The sequence below is a fragment of the Numida meleagris genome, chromosome 12, assembly GCF_002078875.1.
Source record: "Numida meleagris isolate 19003 breed g44 Domestic line chromosome 12, NumMel1.0, whole genome shotgun sequence".
Taxonomy (NCBI): domain Eukaryota; kingdom Metazoa; phylum Chordata; class Aves; order Galliformes; family Numididae; genus Numida; species Numida meleagris.
Window position 1 is genome coordinate 9,844,262 of NC_034420.1, and position 14,766 is coordinate 9,859,027.

The 14,766-nt window shown below is 59.0% G+C and overlaps 4 protein-coding genes across 4 annotated transcripts; 2 read left to right on the forward strand and 2 right to left on the reverse strand.

Annotated features, from left to right (window-relative positions):
* Positions 189 to 7,238, forward strand: CLTB (clathrin light chain B). The gene is made up of 5 exons (XM_021410693.1): positions 189 to 510; positions 2,465 to 2,511; positions 3,670 to 3,787; positions 4,061 to 4,172; positions 5,155 to 7,238. The coding sequence occupies exons 1-5, from the start codon at positions 327 to 329 to the stop codon at positions 5,324 to 5,326; spliced, it is 633 nt and encodes a 210-aa protein (XP_021266368.1). The 5' UTR covers positions 189 to 326; the 3' UTR covers positions 5,327 to 7,238.
* HIGD2A (HIG1 hypoxia inducible domain family member 2A) lies at positions 8,435 to 9,249 on the reverse strand. The gene is made up of 2 exons (XM_021410695.1): positions 8,887 to 9,249; positions 8,435 to 8,748 (listed from the first exon to the last, which is right to left on the reverse strand). Exons 1-2 carry the CDS (start codon positions 9,224 to 9,226, stop codon positions 8,582 to 8,584), a joined length of 507 nt encoding a protein of 168 aa, XP_021266370.1. The 5' UTR covers positions 9,227 to 9,249; the 3' UTR covers positions 8,435 to 8,581.
* On the forward strand, positions 9,196 to 11,259 carry NOP16 (NOP16 nucleolar protein). The gene is made up of 5 exons (XM_021410694.1): positions 9,196 to 9,331; positions 9,439 to 9,553; positions 9,752 to 9,821; positions 10,480 to 10,586; positions 10,820 to 11,259. The coding sequence occupies exons 1-5, from the start codon at positions 9,225 to 9,227 to the stop codon at positions 10,961 to 10,963; spliced, it is 543 nt and encodes a 180-aa protein (XP_021266369.1). The 5' UTR covers positions 9,196 to 9,224; the 3' UTR covers positions 10,964 to 11,259.
* Positions 11,493 to 14,195, reverse strand: ARL10 (ADP ribosylation factor like GTPase 10). The gene is made up of 4 exons (XM_021410692.1): positions 13,857 to 14,195; positions 13,359 to 13,521; positions 13,103 to 13,278; positions 11,493 to 12,683 (listed from the first exon to the last, which is right to left on the reverse strand). Exons 1-4 carry the CDS (start codon positions 14,040 to 14,042, stop codon positions 12,507 to 12,509), a joined length of 702 nt encoding a protein of 233 aa, XP_021266367.1. The 5' UTR covers positions 14,043 to 14,195; the 3' UTR covers positions 11,493 to 12,506.

Here is a 14,766-nt window from a genome sequence, read left to right on the forward strand (position 1 = left end):
GGCCCCACCCAAGATGGCGGAGGCGGGGCCCGCACCAAGATGGCGGCCACCAGCGGCCTGTGCCGCGGGGCCTCGAGTGTACCGAGCTGAGCGGGCGTCTCGCGGGGCCCCGTGGCCTCGGCCGGTCTAGAGCTATGGCGGCACCCCCAGCTCCCACAGCCTGAGGAGAGGCTGAGCCGGCGCCACAGCGCTGCTGGGAGGGATGGGCAGTGGAAGGGGGAGGAGGGAAGCAGGGCCGCCCCTCCGTGATGTCAGCGCCGTCTCTCCGCCCGCCGCCGCCGCAGTGACAGCTCCGCCCGGGCCGAGCCGAACCGAGCGGGCGGGCCATGGCCGACGACTTCGGCTTCTTCTCCTCGTCCGAGGGCGCCGGCACCGAGGAGGACCCGGCTGCCGCCTTCCTGGCCCAGCAGGAAAGCGAGATCGCCGGCATCGAGAACGACGAAGGCTTCGGGCCGACCGAAGGCGACTCGGCCTCCGCCCCCGCAGGGCAGGCGGCCCCGCAGGAGCCGGGTGAGCGCCTCGCAGCACCGGGCGGGGCCTCCTCCGAGGGCACGGGGTGGGGGACGGGTATAAAGGAGAGCTGTGCCCCCGGCAGCCCCCTGTGCCGTTACCCCGAGGGTGAGGGGTCCCTCCGATCTTTGAGGTTCTCCCGAAGGGGGTGGTCCCTCCAGGCTGCCCCTCAGGTGTCTTTGGGGTACCCCGTAGGATGCACTGCACCCCTGGTGTCTGATGGGGTCCCCGTTTGTGCTGGCTCTGTGATGCACCTGCAGTGGGCTAACAGGGATCCCCTGTGGGCTAGATCCCAGCAAGGACTCTCTGGGGTCAGTGTTTGGGCCCAAAAGTGTTGGGGTTCCTGGAATCTCAGGATGTGGGGTAACTCCTGAGCCTGGGCTTACCGACTATAGGGCAGCTCTTCCTCAGACTGGTTTCCATGGGTCACATGGGGCCCCCATATCCGTGCCTAAGTGCCCCTAGCTAGGGCATCATGAGGGACATTGAGGTGGGATGCAGGCGTCCATGTACAGCTGGCTGACCCCTACACTGCACTCACAGACAGGAGAGCACTTTGGGGTGCAAAATGGAAGGCATTTCCATTGAGGACATCATGGTCCCAGGCCCAGCAGGTAGAAGGTGTTAATCCTGGTCTTAAGTCTTCATATGAGCCCCAGCCCTGTCTTTAGGGGCTTCAATAGATAGCAGGAGCTCAGAGGTCTGTTATCCACATGGACAGAGGGACACCATTGTCACAGTCCTCTTGTTTCTGCCTGCAATGCAGACAGGCCCCCAGGGCCTTTTTGGCCTGGCTGTGGAATTGTGGTTTTACCTCTCTACTTACAGAGCTGCAGAGTCAGATCTGGGTCCAGAGAGGTGCTGACAGTCACAGTACTAAATGCCGTCAGGCAGGCTGGAGCTGGGTGTAGTTGGAACTGTGGGGTGAGCACCTTGGGGACAGTACTACCTTGAGGTACAGAGCTGTGCTATGGCTGCATGTGTCTGTGGCCAGATGGCCAGGAGAGGCCCTGTGGTCGAGCGTGGTCATCACTAGGGAGAGCTCAGGGCCTGGAGTCTGCCTTCTTCAAAGCCTCTTTACGCAGCGACAGAGAGCCACATGCAAGGCATCAGTATACAGCTCTTGGGGCTGAGAGGGAGAAGGAGTGTGCTGCGGTGTTACTGTGAGCTTTGTCCCTGGCAATGTTGTGTTCCTGTCGCAGGCATAGAGCTGCTCTGCCTCTACTGGGCACTCAGCTGACAGCTTCTGGGTCACCCATCTGTGTGCTGAGGAAGGCAGCTGCTGCCTTTTGCAGAGCTTAGATTGATCAAGTTGTTTTCTTACACCAGAGCATGATGTCCAGCCCTGTGCCTGGAGGAGGTTCCTTAATCTTCAGATAAGATTAAAAAAAAAAAAAGCAGTGAAAACACTTTAAAGACATAAAATGCCCTGGAAGTTTTGTCTAGGAAAGAGGTGCTGGCTGAATCCCTCCAAGGACAGGAGACCGCAGCCTGGCCCGGACCCTGCCTCAGGAATGGCAGGAGTCCCCACACATTCCCTGCAGCAGCAGCTCAGGGAGGTTTTGTTGGGTTAATGGCTCTAGACAGCAGTGCAGCACACTGTCCTCTTCCCATTGCTATCCTGGACAGGCTGTGTGAGGCAAGGGGGATTTGGGGTCCTGTTAGGAGCAGGCAATGCCAAATATGCTGGGAAGGTGTCCTCCTCTGGATACTGAAACCTTGCTAGCCGTAACTTGAGCTCCAGCACACAGCTCTGCTGGTGTCCATTGCTCAGATCAGCGTAGGGTCTTTAGTCTGGGACCCGTATATGTGAGTGTGTTGTGGATAGATGTGTTGGGTTGGAAATGGCACATCTGCATCCCCAAAGAACTGGCTTGTTTCTGTCTCATGAACCCCAGCTCCTCTGGGATCACCTCAGCTGCCAAAGTTGTGTTTCTCTTCCTTATTTTTCTAGCTGGTTTCCAGAATGGAGGAGCCACTATCAATGGAGATGTTTTCCAGGTGAGAGCTCAAGCCAATGTTCTGGCCCAGTGGTACTAAGAGGGATTACGTGGGTGTGGGGCCAGCATGCAACTGCTCTGCCCTTGGGATTGCTTGTGCTCTCCAGCTCCAGAAAAGCTATGGTGCTCCTTGAAAAGTTTGGGTCCCGTGCTGGGTCCCTGACTCCTCTGTTCTCACCCATGCTTGACAGGGAACATATGGTCCCCCTGCCATGGACCAGGGTTTAGAGTTAGAGGCTGGTTCAAATCCTGCCCCAGATCTGTTTGTAGGTGGCCTGTGCTTTGAAGGAGTCCCTGGGCTCTAAGGGAAGATGGCAAACCCTCTGTTCTCCACAAACCCCTCTTTTTTCAGCTTGGAAGGCTCCTGGAGGCCCTTAGGGGTGTTTGGGAGCATCTCCTGACAGTCCAGATCCTGGACAGGACTTCCAGACGCACTTGCCCTGCTAACACATGGCTGTGGCCTTGCTACCAAGTCCAGCAGCATCTCCCATTAAGCCTGCTTTCCCTGTGGCTGAGGGTGTTTCAGGGGGACAGCTGCCAGGGTCTCATCTCCCTCTGGGAGCCTGAAGCCAAACTTTGCAGGGTACAGGAGAAGCTGTGCCAGCTCCTGACAAGCCCCCTGTGCATTGCCTGTGCCTAGTCTACGGGATGATAATCACATCGGAGATGGGATAGACTTAATTAGATTGGGGATCTTGGAGGAGAGCTGTAATCCCATTGCTTAGCTCCATGTCAGGCTGGGCATCCCAGCCAGTGGAAGAGTTTAGGAAAGGTGCTGATGTGGCACAGAGCGTGATGCTGGGTTTGGTGGGAGCTGTGCAGGCAGCTCAGCTTGGAGGACCACAGGAGGCTCCTGCCTGTGGGCTGGTGGCAAAACAGACAGTTGTGCTCTTGTGGGCCCTGCCTCGCCTGGGCTCTTTCTGTCTATTGTGGCCCAGCCTATGATGACACTTATTCTTGGGACTGGGAGCTGGGACAGCAGCTTGAGCAGTGCTTTGGGGCACTCACAAGTGTCCTGGGCTGTCACTGACCCTACATATCTTGGCTTGTCTGGGTGCTGGGAGCCTAGAGTCCTGTTCTGCATTGCCAGCCCTTTGAGGAGGCTGGGCAGGGCTGTGTGAGGAGGTGATGCTGACGGCGATGTGCTTGCATTCTGCAGGAGTCCAATGGCCCCACGGATGCCTATGCAGCCATAGCCAAGGCTGATCGGCTGACCCAGGAACCTGAGAGCATCCGCAAATGGAGGGAGGAGCAGAAGAAGCGCCTGGAGGAGCTGGGTGAGACCCAAGGCTGTGTGTGGCCATGCTGGTTGCACCATAGAACGTGGTAATTGAGGTCCTTGGGATCCCTTACCTGGTGGTGACTCCACTGTGCCCAAGATGTGCCTTTTGCCTCATGCCATGTGGGTGCCCCCACCCAAATCTGTCCTTGGAGGCAGTGACACCTTTCAGAGAATGTTCTAGTGGGGGCTGGGGACAAGTCTGGAGTGTGTCCAGCAGACCCAGTGGGTGCCAGTCTGTCTGATGGGGTCTGTTTCACCCTGGCCTTAGATGCAGCATCGAAAGTGACTGAGCAGGAATGGCGTGAGAAGGCCAAAAAGGACCTGGAGGAGTGGAACCTGCGTCAGAATGAGCAGGTGGAGAAGAACCGAGCAAACAACAGGTATGTTCAGATCAGTGTGGCCTCTAGGGCTGAGACTGGTAGGGCTCAGTGGGAGCAGCTGTGCAGCCAGATGTGCTTTCCTGTAGAAACCAGGGGGCTCTGCCTCCACAGCGGGCCAAGCCTTGCAGAGACAGGGCTTTGCCAGGCCAGGCCCCAGCTTTCCAAGCAGCTCTGGTGGCCATTCAGATCCGCCTTGGTCCCAGCTGAAGGCTGGGTGACCACAGCAGGATTTGAAGGGCTCCTGTCCCACGTGTGGGCCTCACTTTGAGGCAGGGTTGGGATGCTCTGCAGCCCTGTTGTTGCTGGCAGGTTTTTCTGGTGCCATGTGTGCCATGATGAGTGGGTCACGCTCTGTGGGAGGATGCTAACCCCCTCTCTGTTTCTCTCTTTCTAACCCTCTGCCTGCCTGTCTGCTCTGCGTTCTCTCTCTGTCTGTGCCTCGGGGCTAGGATCGCTGACAAAGCCTTTTACCAGCAGCCGGACGCCGATGTGATTGGCTATGTGTATGTGTGTCTTACAGACCATATCCTGCCCTGCACGGTCTGGGGGTCCTGGCCCCAGCACTTTGGCTCCCCAGTCAAGGGAAGGGGGGATGCTGGGAGGCATTGGGCCCTGGTGAGGTTCCAGAGGGAGAATGCTTGAGCACCTCCAAATGCTTAGGAAGCAAGCAGAGCTCTTAGAATTGCCCCCTGGAGGAGCTGGTTGAAGAGACAAAGCTGTGGAGTTCAGGGCCTTTTAAGGTACTGTCCTAGGGGTGGAGAAGTCTTGAGAGCAGGCAGACACCCCAGTGCCCCTGGATGAACGATGTCTTGGGTGAGTGCAGCCAACAACAGCCTTGAGCATCCTGGGTCTCCGGATCCTAGAGGATGCTGAGCTCATCGTCTGGAGCAATGAGACAGGAAATGGGGACGTGATGGGTTCCCAGAGGGGAGGGTCTGCTTGGAAAGAGTTCTGCCAGTGACAACCCTCAACATCTCTGCAGGGCCTCAGAGGAAGCGTTCCTGAAGGAGTCCAAGGAGGAAACTCCAGGCTCCGAGTGGGAGAAGGTTGCCCAGCTCTGCGACTTCAACCCCAAGAGCAGCAAGCAAAGCAAGGATGTCTCGCGGATGCGCTCGGTGCTCATCTCCCTCAAACAGACACCCCTGTCCCGCTAGCTGCCGCCTGGCACAGCCAGGAGTGCAGCAGGGCAAGGCCCTGGTGCGGCCTTGCCCTGCTGCTCACCAAGGCGGGTGGCTTTACAGGGTCAGCCCACACAAGGGGCCCATGCCCTACTTGCCCTCTGCTTTTTGGTGTGCACCTTGGCTGTGCTCAAGTCAATGGTTGTAACTCTCCCCATGGTTTTCCTTTGCTTAAAAGGTGCATTGGTCTCTTTTTACACTTATTTATTACTGTGGCATTTCCCTGGGAAGCAACACTGGGTGGCAGAGCTGAGTTAGCAGAGGAGCCTCCAGCCAGAGTCACACCCAGTGGCCTGGAAGGGTGAGAGGGAGAACACCTCCCACTCGGTGTCCTCCACCTCATCCAGGGCTGCACTCAGAGCAAACTTGCCCGCCTCCTGCCTGTGGCATGACAGCCTTTTGTCTGGGATTGGGTCCTGACCCTGGGGCAGAGATACTGGAGGGACCTTGGTTCCCCTCTGCCCTCCTGTGGGGTTTAGAGCAGAACTGGCTGTGGGGCTGAGGTTGAGGAACAGCCTAGACTTAGCTCCACAACACAAGGTCCCACAGGGAGCATGGCAGCAGCATGATGCCAGAGGGTTGGTGGGGACTGAGGGATGTGAGTGTGGGCACTCTACCTGGCCACTCATTCCAAAAAGCTGGCAGTTGCTGTGTCAGTATTCTGTCTGTCCTGTGGGGCTGCTCTTGGCAGACAGCTCTATGGTGCAGGGCGCTGAAAAGAGGCCACAGGACAAGCATGCAGGATGCTTCTTGTCCCTCCCACAAGGCCACTGGCTGTTGGGAAGATGTGCCACGCTTTGGGGGCCCTTGGCTCTGCTCTGTGCCTTCCCCTGCTTTGAGGGAGGCAGCTGGAGGCTGTGTGGCTGCAGGAAAGCAGGTAGCAAGGTCTAGCTGCTGTGGGACAAATCAAACCTCCAGCTCCCTCTCCCAGAGGCATATAACAGGATTAGGCTGAGGTTTGGTGCTATGGCTTTTGCTGTCGCTGGAGAATAAATCACACATCCATCTGCAGCTGGACAGCTGCTCTGTGGCTTCAGTCTGGCCCAGGTGCCACTGTATTTGCACACCAAAGGCAGCATGGCAAGATGCTGGTCCTGCTCCTTGCCCCATCAGGTGCACTTTCCGGCCCAAACACCTGCTTTCTCTCCTCGCTTGGCAGGACTGGCACCAGCCCCTCTGGCTTTGAGTCTCAGCCCTGGAAACCTGCAGAACTGGACAGCTGAAGGGGAGTTGACAGGTCTGCTTACACCTCGCAGCAGAGCAGCTACCTGTGAGCTTGTGCCCCAGGTCTAGCCCATTGTGGACTGGGGAAGGGCCTGCAGCAACAGCCTGAGGGGACGTGGAGCAGAATGCATAAACCATTTGTCAGTATGCAGAGCTCTCCTGCAGCTACAGCTCCACAAATCAAGGTTGTCTGCCCTCTTGCTGCAGTTGTGGAGGGATGACCTGGCACCTGTAGCCCTGGGGCACGGGCACAGCAGTGGCTCTGCAGCTGCCTGACAGACCTGGAGAATGCTGTTATCTTTGGTAGTGGGCTGGAAAAGGGAATGGGTGTGTAGGAATAACTGTGTTTTGTGCTGGGATTGTACCCCCTTGTCTGTAGGGCTGGTCACTCCTCCTCTGTCCCTGCACCACAGCACATATAGGCATCTCTGCTGTGGTGCAGGATGGACCCAGGGATCTGGCTGCCTGCATCTGCCTTTCTTTGCAGAGCAGCTGGAAGAGCCTCTGGTTGCGCTCTGGGTCTGCAGTCCCCTGGCTGCCGGGCACCCTGTGTCAGGCAGGGCATCTTGGGGAGCAGTGCCCACCGCTGTTCTACATCCCTTTGGCTTTGGTATATGTGACCGTTCAAATCACCTGTTACAATAAACCAACATCTCCAAACTGATCCTACAAGGCACTGTTGTCTTTATCCTTCAGCGTGTGCACTTAGGAGAATCCACACCTGCAAAGCCTGCAGAAAGGACAAGGCTGTAGAAGAACCACATCCTACAGGAAAAATAGGAGTGAGGGGAAGGGCTGCGGGTTTGCTCTGAGCTGAGACAAGCAGCAGCAGCAGGAGAAGACGGTAGCTGCTCTGCTCTGACCACAGGGAGCTCAGCGTCTGCGCTTACCCAAACAGGCCAAGCAGAGATGGGCAAGCTGCTCCCGAGCCTCCTGCACCACAGCAGCCATCCAAGCAGCTCCCTGTCTTGGAGGGGAACTCCTGTCTTCTGGCTGCAAGGGCTGCCAACAGGCCAAGCTCACAAATCTGCACAGTGGCTCATCCACACACACCTCGCCCACGGCTGGCCAGGCTGGAAGTGTCAGCAAGGCAGCAGAGCTTCTGGGATAGATCTACCGAGCAGCTAACGAAGGAAGTGGAGAGCAGCCTGGACACGTTCCCCACAGCAGGCTGAGCATGGCTTCCCCTGGTGCTGGGAAAAAATGCAAACTGTGGGACTCGGCCTCCTGTGAAGATGTTTGCTAAGATGAGGGAAACACAGGAATCCCATTCCCTTCTGGGAATGGGATCTTGCCCAGCAGTTGATTCCAGCTCATGTAATGCAGAAGTTGCGCAGAACTGACCTCTCAGTAAAAGCAGCTGAAACACCAGTGCTTCCCAGAGAACACAGACAGTCCTTGTTTGGGAACCCAAGTTCCCACGTTGTTTTCACAGGGTGTTATGCCTCATGTCCTTCTTGTGTCCTAACCACAGCTCCGAGGCAGCGGCACCCACTCCCACTCCTCCCATGCTGTTGACAATCCTGGCTCCTCAGTGCTCTGCAATCCCATACTGGTCAGCATCTTGCTGCAATTCACTTCGTTACTCACCGGTTGCAGCTGAACGGATTGCATCTTCTCCCCAGACAACTCATGCACTGATTATGAACTCTGCCCTGCCTGGATCAAACCACAAACAGAGCTGTTCCTTCCCACCCAAGCAGCGCATTTCTCAACTGCTTTCACATAGCCCAATTAAAGCCACACCTCGGTGTGGAGAGGCACCACCAGGTGACAAAGGAGCCGATTTCAGCAGATGGTGACAGCACCGGGCAGACACGGGAGCTCTCAGGGAATCAAAGAAACACCACAGGCCAAACGTGAGGTTAGCAACAGAGCTGTATTAGCCACATTTCAACGCTATGCGACACGCAGCATCTCTGACACGGGCTCCAACGCACCGCAGCCGTCTCACGCCCGCAGGCAGCGCCCATCCTCCAGCCGTGCCGCGCCCGCCGCTCCCCGCGCTCAGTTCCTGGCCCGGAGGGCCGTGACCACCATGCCCCCCAGCAGGGCCGCGAGAGTGAAGCCTTGGGCCGCGACCCGCGCCCGCATCATCAGCTGCGAGTGGCGCGTGTCCCCTCTCTTGAAGCTGATGAGGCCGTAGGTCAGCACGCCCAGGGTGCAGAGGCAGCCTGCGGGGGACAGACAGACAGACAGACACCGAGAGATGAGCCGGGCCCAGCCCCAGCCGCCCCGCGTCTCCCCGAAGCCCCGCGGGGAGCAGGTCCCACCCCCGGCTGTTGGGGCTCAGCGCCCCCCCGGGCCCTCACCGAGGGGCACCAGCGGGTTCTCGCGCGTCTTGCGCAGGAACTTGTCCGCGAAGCCCTCCTCGCGGAACACCGGCAGCGGGCTGGGCTCCAAGGGCGGAGGAGGCCCGGCCGCCATGGCTGCGGCCGCGGGGACAGCGAGCAGCGCGACCCTTCCCGCCCGCCGTAGGCCGGCTCCCGGCAGAGTCACGTGACCCCGCCGCGGGGCATGCCGGGAGCTGTAGTTCGCGGCGGAGCGGCACTGCGGCGGCGTCCGCACGCGGGACTCCGCTTCCCGTGGTGCCTCGCGGCGCGGCCCGGCCCAGCGCAGCGGTGCGGTCCGGCGGCAGCGTGGGGCAGCCATGCCGAAGGCCAAGGGGAAGAACCGGAGGCAGAAGTTCGCTTACGGCCTCAACCGCAAGCGGCTGTACCGCAGCGCCCGGCGCAAGGCCGCGCCGCGCATCGAGTGGTGAGGGCCGGGAGTGTGGGCTGCGTGGGGCTGCGTGGGGCTGGGGGGGGGCTCGCACCGCGCGGGGCGGTGACCGCAGCCCCCGAACCGTGCGTGTCCCCGCGCAGCTCGCACATCCGCCATGCGTGGGACGCGACCAAGTCGGTGGCGCAGAACCTGGCCGAGATGGGCCTGGCCGGGGACCCCAACAAGGCCGTCCCCATCGCCAAGAGGCGGCTGCAGGTGAGCGCGGGCGGGACGGGCTGGTTGTGGGCACGTGTCTATGGGCTTAGCTGAATGGGGAAAAAGTGGGAAAAAAAGCTTTATTTAAGCTGTGGGAGATGTCGTGGTCCGTGGGCTGTTTAGAACTGCAGGAGTAACGTGTTGGCAGCCCTCCCAAACGCCCCTTTCTCGAGGTGCTTTTTCTCTCACTCAACACAGAGGATGGAGACGGAGAGCGATGGACAGGAGCAGGAGAAGACGCTTGTGCGGAAGCCCTACGTCCTGAGCGGTCAGTGCTGCTCTGTGCGCAGCCGCAGCGTCCTGCTGTGCTGCTGTCAGTGCGTCGGGGTCCTGGGGGGTGTTCTGTCTCTCGCTCGCAGCTGTGAGGGGCTTGGGCAGGGAAAGCTGCTAGTTCTCATACAAACTTTGATGCAGATGGCTTGTGAGTGTGTACAGGGGGCTCCCAGCCAGGCTGGAGCTGAGGTGGAACCAGAGGAGCAGTTCCCAGCCTGTCCTGTCGCATGGCTTTCCTTTCCCTCCTATGCTGCCTTTTTCCACCTGCTGCCCCAGTGGGCCTCCTCTCGCTCTGAAACTCACTGATGCTTCACACCAGTGGGACAAGAAACTGTGGCTGCCGTGCTCTGAGTACTATAGCAGTGTTTTAGCAGCTGTGTGCAGTCACACACTGCAGCAGGGGCAGCAGCAGCTCCACTCCTTCCTCACAGTGTGAGCTGCAGGGCTGGGTGCCTGCAGCATTCATTCATTTTCCTCATTGTCTCATACATTTTCCTGCTTGGCCGTGCTGGGCAGCAGTGCAGCATGCAGGCATGGAGCTGTGCCGCAGAAGCTGTGCCTTTCTGTAGGACTGGCAGGGCTCAACCATGGGAGGTGCAGCTTCCCTCCCTCCCCTGCCTGTCTGCATCACAGTGCCTCTACCCTCTGCCTAGAGATGGAATTTGAGGCCAGTCTTCCTGAGAAGAAGTCAAATACGCTCTCAAGAGACCTCATTGACTATGTGCGGTACATGATACAGAACCATGGGGAGAACTACAAGGTAAGCACTGCATGCCTCAAAGCAAGGAACAGCTCGCTCCTAGCTCTTCTGCATGGTGGGAGTTGACACACATCCCTGCCCTGGATGCTGTTTTGCTGTCAGCTGATTGCTAAGGGAAGCAGCGCTTTGAACCTCTGCCAGAACCTGGCAGGCAGTGGCTGCAGCCTGACCGGAGTGTGGCTGTGCAGATCCGTGTTTGCTGTTCCTCTGACGTATTCTCCCCTTTGTCACAGGAAATGGCTCGTGATGAAAAGAACTACTACCAGGACACTCCTAAACAGATCAAGAGGAAGATCAACGTGTACAAGAATTTCTATCCTGAGGAGTACAAGGATTTTGTTGCATCACTCAAGCAGGAGAAGATGGATGTGCAGTGATTGCCCCTTTTAGTCCTCTGATTTGCCTGCAAGTGCAGGCTTGATGCTACCTTTTCTGAACCACAAGCAGGTGACTGTCACTCATAGGCTGTGGCTTCTGGGTAGGCTGAGCTGTGCAAAGCTTCTGGTGATGGAGGAAGGACATTCATTAGACAGTTATAACCAGGCATGAAAGACTCTTGGCTCAGGCTTGTGGCATGTAGACTGAATGTGCCATGCCACTTCCTTTTTTCTGAGTGCAAGCCGGCGCTTTTTCTACCTTGTTAAAATAAATTACTGTTTCATGCTGGTGGGAATGTTTTGCCTGTGGGCCTCCATTCCTGCTAGAGCTCCTGGTACTGATGTGTAGTACACAGGCAGCAGATGTGCATTACCCTCTGTGGCTGTGGATCTGAGGACCGCAGGGGGTTGGCAGTGCCTTTGCTGATTTCCCTGTAAGCAGCAGGGGCTGCTTCCCCAAAAGCAACCTCCTTGCTTCCAGCTTGCGGAGCCTGGACTGGTGGCCCCTTTACTGCAAGGAGCCAGAGGATAGAGCCGAGTCATCAGCTTTGTTTATTCACAAGAGGAAGGAGCAATTGTATAAAAGGTTTCACAGCAGAGACCGGCTGGCATGTATCTCCTTTCCCCAAGAGCTCCCCAGTTTCCCTTATCAGTTTCTCGGGGCCCAGCACTGTGTCCTGATGCAGCAGCCTTTTCTCGTGCAGACAGGACTTTCTGTGGCTCCTGAGATGAGGATAGAACAGGCAGTGGAGCAAACAGCACGCTTGTATCCCCTGTTCAGGATGAAGCAGGGGAAGCAGAGCAGGGTGCCTGGTACCTGCTTTCATCTCTGCTCAACAGGCTTCTAAATACTTAAATACTTCCCTTGCTTGGGGAAGGGCGAGCTGTGCTCAGCCCAGGTGAGGGGCTCCTGCCCCTGGCCATGCACCAGGCCAGCCTGGGCTGCAGGGCAGCAGCACGTGGCTTGGTGTGCTTGTCAGGAAGGAGAGCCCACGTGGCCTTCATCCGCAGGAAAGCTGAGAGCTCTGCTGCAGGCAGAGGGGCTGTTTCCTCCCCTAGGTCCTGGGTAAGCACTGTGGGCTGATCTCTTCCAGTGTGAGTGGGGAGGGGGCTGCATCAGCCACATCAGCTCCAGGGAGCTCTGTGGACATGGGACGTCAGGGGCATCGTGAATCCAGACCCCATTGCCATCACAGCAGGGGAAGGCATTGCTCTGGCTTTCCAAGGGCTGGCTTGTGGCTGCCACACTGCTCTGCGCCTCCTGCCCACCTTATGGGCTTCCACCCGGACATCAAGCTGGGTTCAGCCGCGTTTGTTCAATATTCTGTGGGGTTGTCATGTAAGGTGCAGGGCCCTGCCCTGTGCTGCTGCTGCCCTGAACTGGGGGATGCATCTGCCCTCTCCCTGTGGCAGAGAGCAGAGCCCGCTGCTCACATCCCTGCGTGCTGCCATGTGTCAGCCCAACCCCAAACCTCACAGGGTGCAGTCACAGCTCCAGCAGCTCCCTCCGCCCCAGTGGGAGCCTGTCCGCTCCTGGCTGGCCTCAGGGCTGGGACAGCAGGGTGACCAGTAGGCTCTTCACATGCAGGACGCTGGTGGCTGTGCTCAGACTGGCCCAGGTTGCACTGGTGGGCAAGAGGAAGAGCTCCCGCTGCCCGCTGAGTGAGTGCAGGGCCAGCTCCTCCCGCAGCTCCTCCGTGCTCAGGGCATTGCTCTTATCCTGTGGGCAGAGAGGAGGCGGCTGGGGAGGGCGGCATGGCCGTGAGCCCATGGGCGGGGAGCAGCACAGTATCTGACGAGCCGGTTGCTGGCTAGCAGGAACCCATCTGGCCATGCAGCCCTAGCAGGGATTGCTTGCTCTTGCAGCGGAACCGCTTCTGTGCAACCGAATGAGAAACAGCAGCAGGCATGTACTTGGCCGCCTGCCTGGGCAATGGATTTCCCCTTTGGGTTTCTGCACACTTCTCTTCTGAAACTTATTTGTTGGGGCAAGAGGAGCAGCACCCACATACCATAATGTCTGGAGGATGTGGGCACTGACAGGTTTTGCAAAAGCCGGGGGATTTGGGGTATAAGGATTTGCTCTTGGGGCCCTGGAGAGAGCTGGTTTGGCTGCAGTCAGCGCTGGGAGGCACTCACCTGCTTGTTGGCCAGCACCACCAGCGGCAGCCGGGGCTCCTCAGCCAGCAGCGCGTGCAGCTCCTGACGTGCTGTCAGCAGGCGTGACCTGTCCACAGAGTCCACCACGAACACCAGCACGTGGGCGTCACTCAGGTAGAGTGGCCAGTACGCCCGCAGGTTGTAGCTGCCGCCCACTGTGGGAGATGGGCAGCGTCAGTGCTGGCGTGGGGGAAGATGGGTCTGCTGCGTCCCCACGGGGAAAGAAGGGCCTTACCCTCCAGCAGGTCCATCTCCAGCCCCTCGACGTGCAGCTGGGCAGAATTGAAGCCCAGTGTGGGCGGGATGCGTGTCCTGGCCTTCTGGCTGCAGATGTAGTGCAGGACGCTGCTCTTCCCTGCGCCGTCCAGCCCCAGCACCAACACCTGCTTCCACACCGCCTGCGGGCAGCAGGACAGCGCGGGGCCGCTTAGGGGCCGGACTGAAGCAAAGGGTCCCACCAGCCCCCAGACCGCACACCTCCTTTCCCAAACTAGGGGGTTCTGGATGCTAAGCCCCCTTGCTCCGCAGGAAGGGCTGAGGGGGTCCCATTGATACCCCCACGCCAAGCCCCCTTCTCCAGCTGGGTGGGCTCCGGGGGAGACTTCAGACCTAGCAGCCTCAGCACCACAGGTTATGAGTTCCCAGCCCCTGCCGATCCCAGTGGAGATCCCAGCGAGGGACAGCCCCGCTGCTGTGCCCCCGGACCGAGAGGCGGCGAGCCGGTCCCGCTTACCGTGCTGCCAACCGGGTCTCGCTCCCGCAGCTCCCGCAGTTCCCGCTCCCACCAGCCGTCCCAGGTGCCCGCGGGCTCGGCGCCGCGGAAGTAGAGCTTCCAAGCGATGAAGAGCAGAGAGCCCAGCACCACCACGGCGGCCCCCAGGGCAAGCGTCAGGTTGCGGAGGGCGCCGGTCGGAGCCATGCGGTACCGGTACCGGCACCGGCAGCGTGCGAGGCAAACAGATGCGCGGCCAGATGTGCCCGCCCCCAGCGTCACCGCCGCGCTTAAAGGGACCGCTCCGACCGCGGGGGGTGGAGAGGCAGAGAGAGAAGGAAGGGGAGGATTGGTGGGTCTTTGTGGAGAGCTTATAAGCAGGAGGGGAGGAGGAACTGGCTTCTTACACGGTGTAGTAGTTACAGTAATAGGACAAGGGGGACTGGCTTTAAACTAAAAGAGGAGAGGCTTAGGTGAGATGTTTGGAAGAAATTTGTTACTCAGAGGTTGGTGTGGTGCTGGCGCTGCTGCCCAGAGCTGTGGGTGCCCCATCCCTGCAGGTGCTCAGGGCCAGGCAGGATGGGGCCCTGCTCAGCCTGATCTGATGGTGGGAGGCAGCCAGCCCACGGCAGGGGTTGGGACTGGGTCAGCTTTAAGGTTCCTTCCAACCCAACCATTCTGTGCTTCTATGGGGAGATGGAGGGAGGCAGTGAGGTCTGGAGTCTCCCCAGTGATGCTCACAGGAGCAGGCAGGGCTTGTATAGTGGCGGAGGACGGGGCTGTGCTGGCCATGATGCCCGCCGGCAGGGCACGCCTATGGCTCCTTTATCCCCAGCTGGGGCTGCCCCAGTCCTCGCGGCCTCGAATGCGAGGCCGGGCTCAGCCTTCATGTGCCTCCGCTAGCGGCTGCGCAGAGCCGAGGGCACTCAGG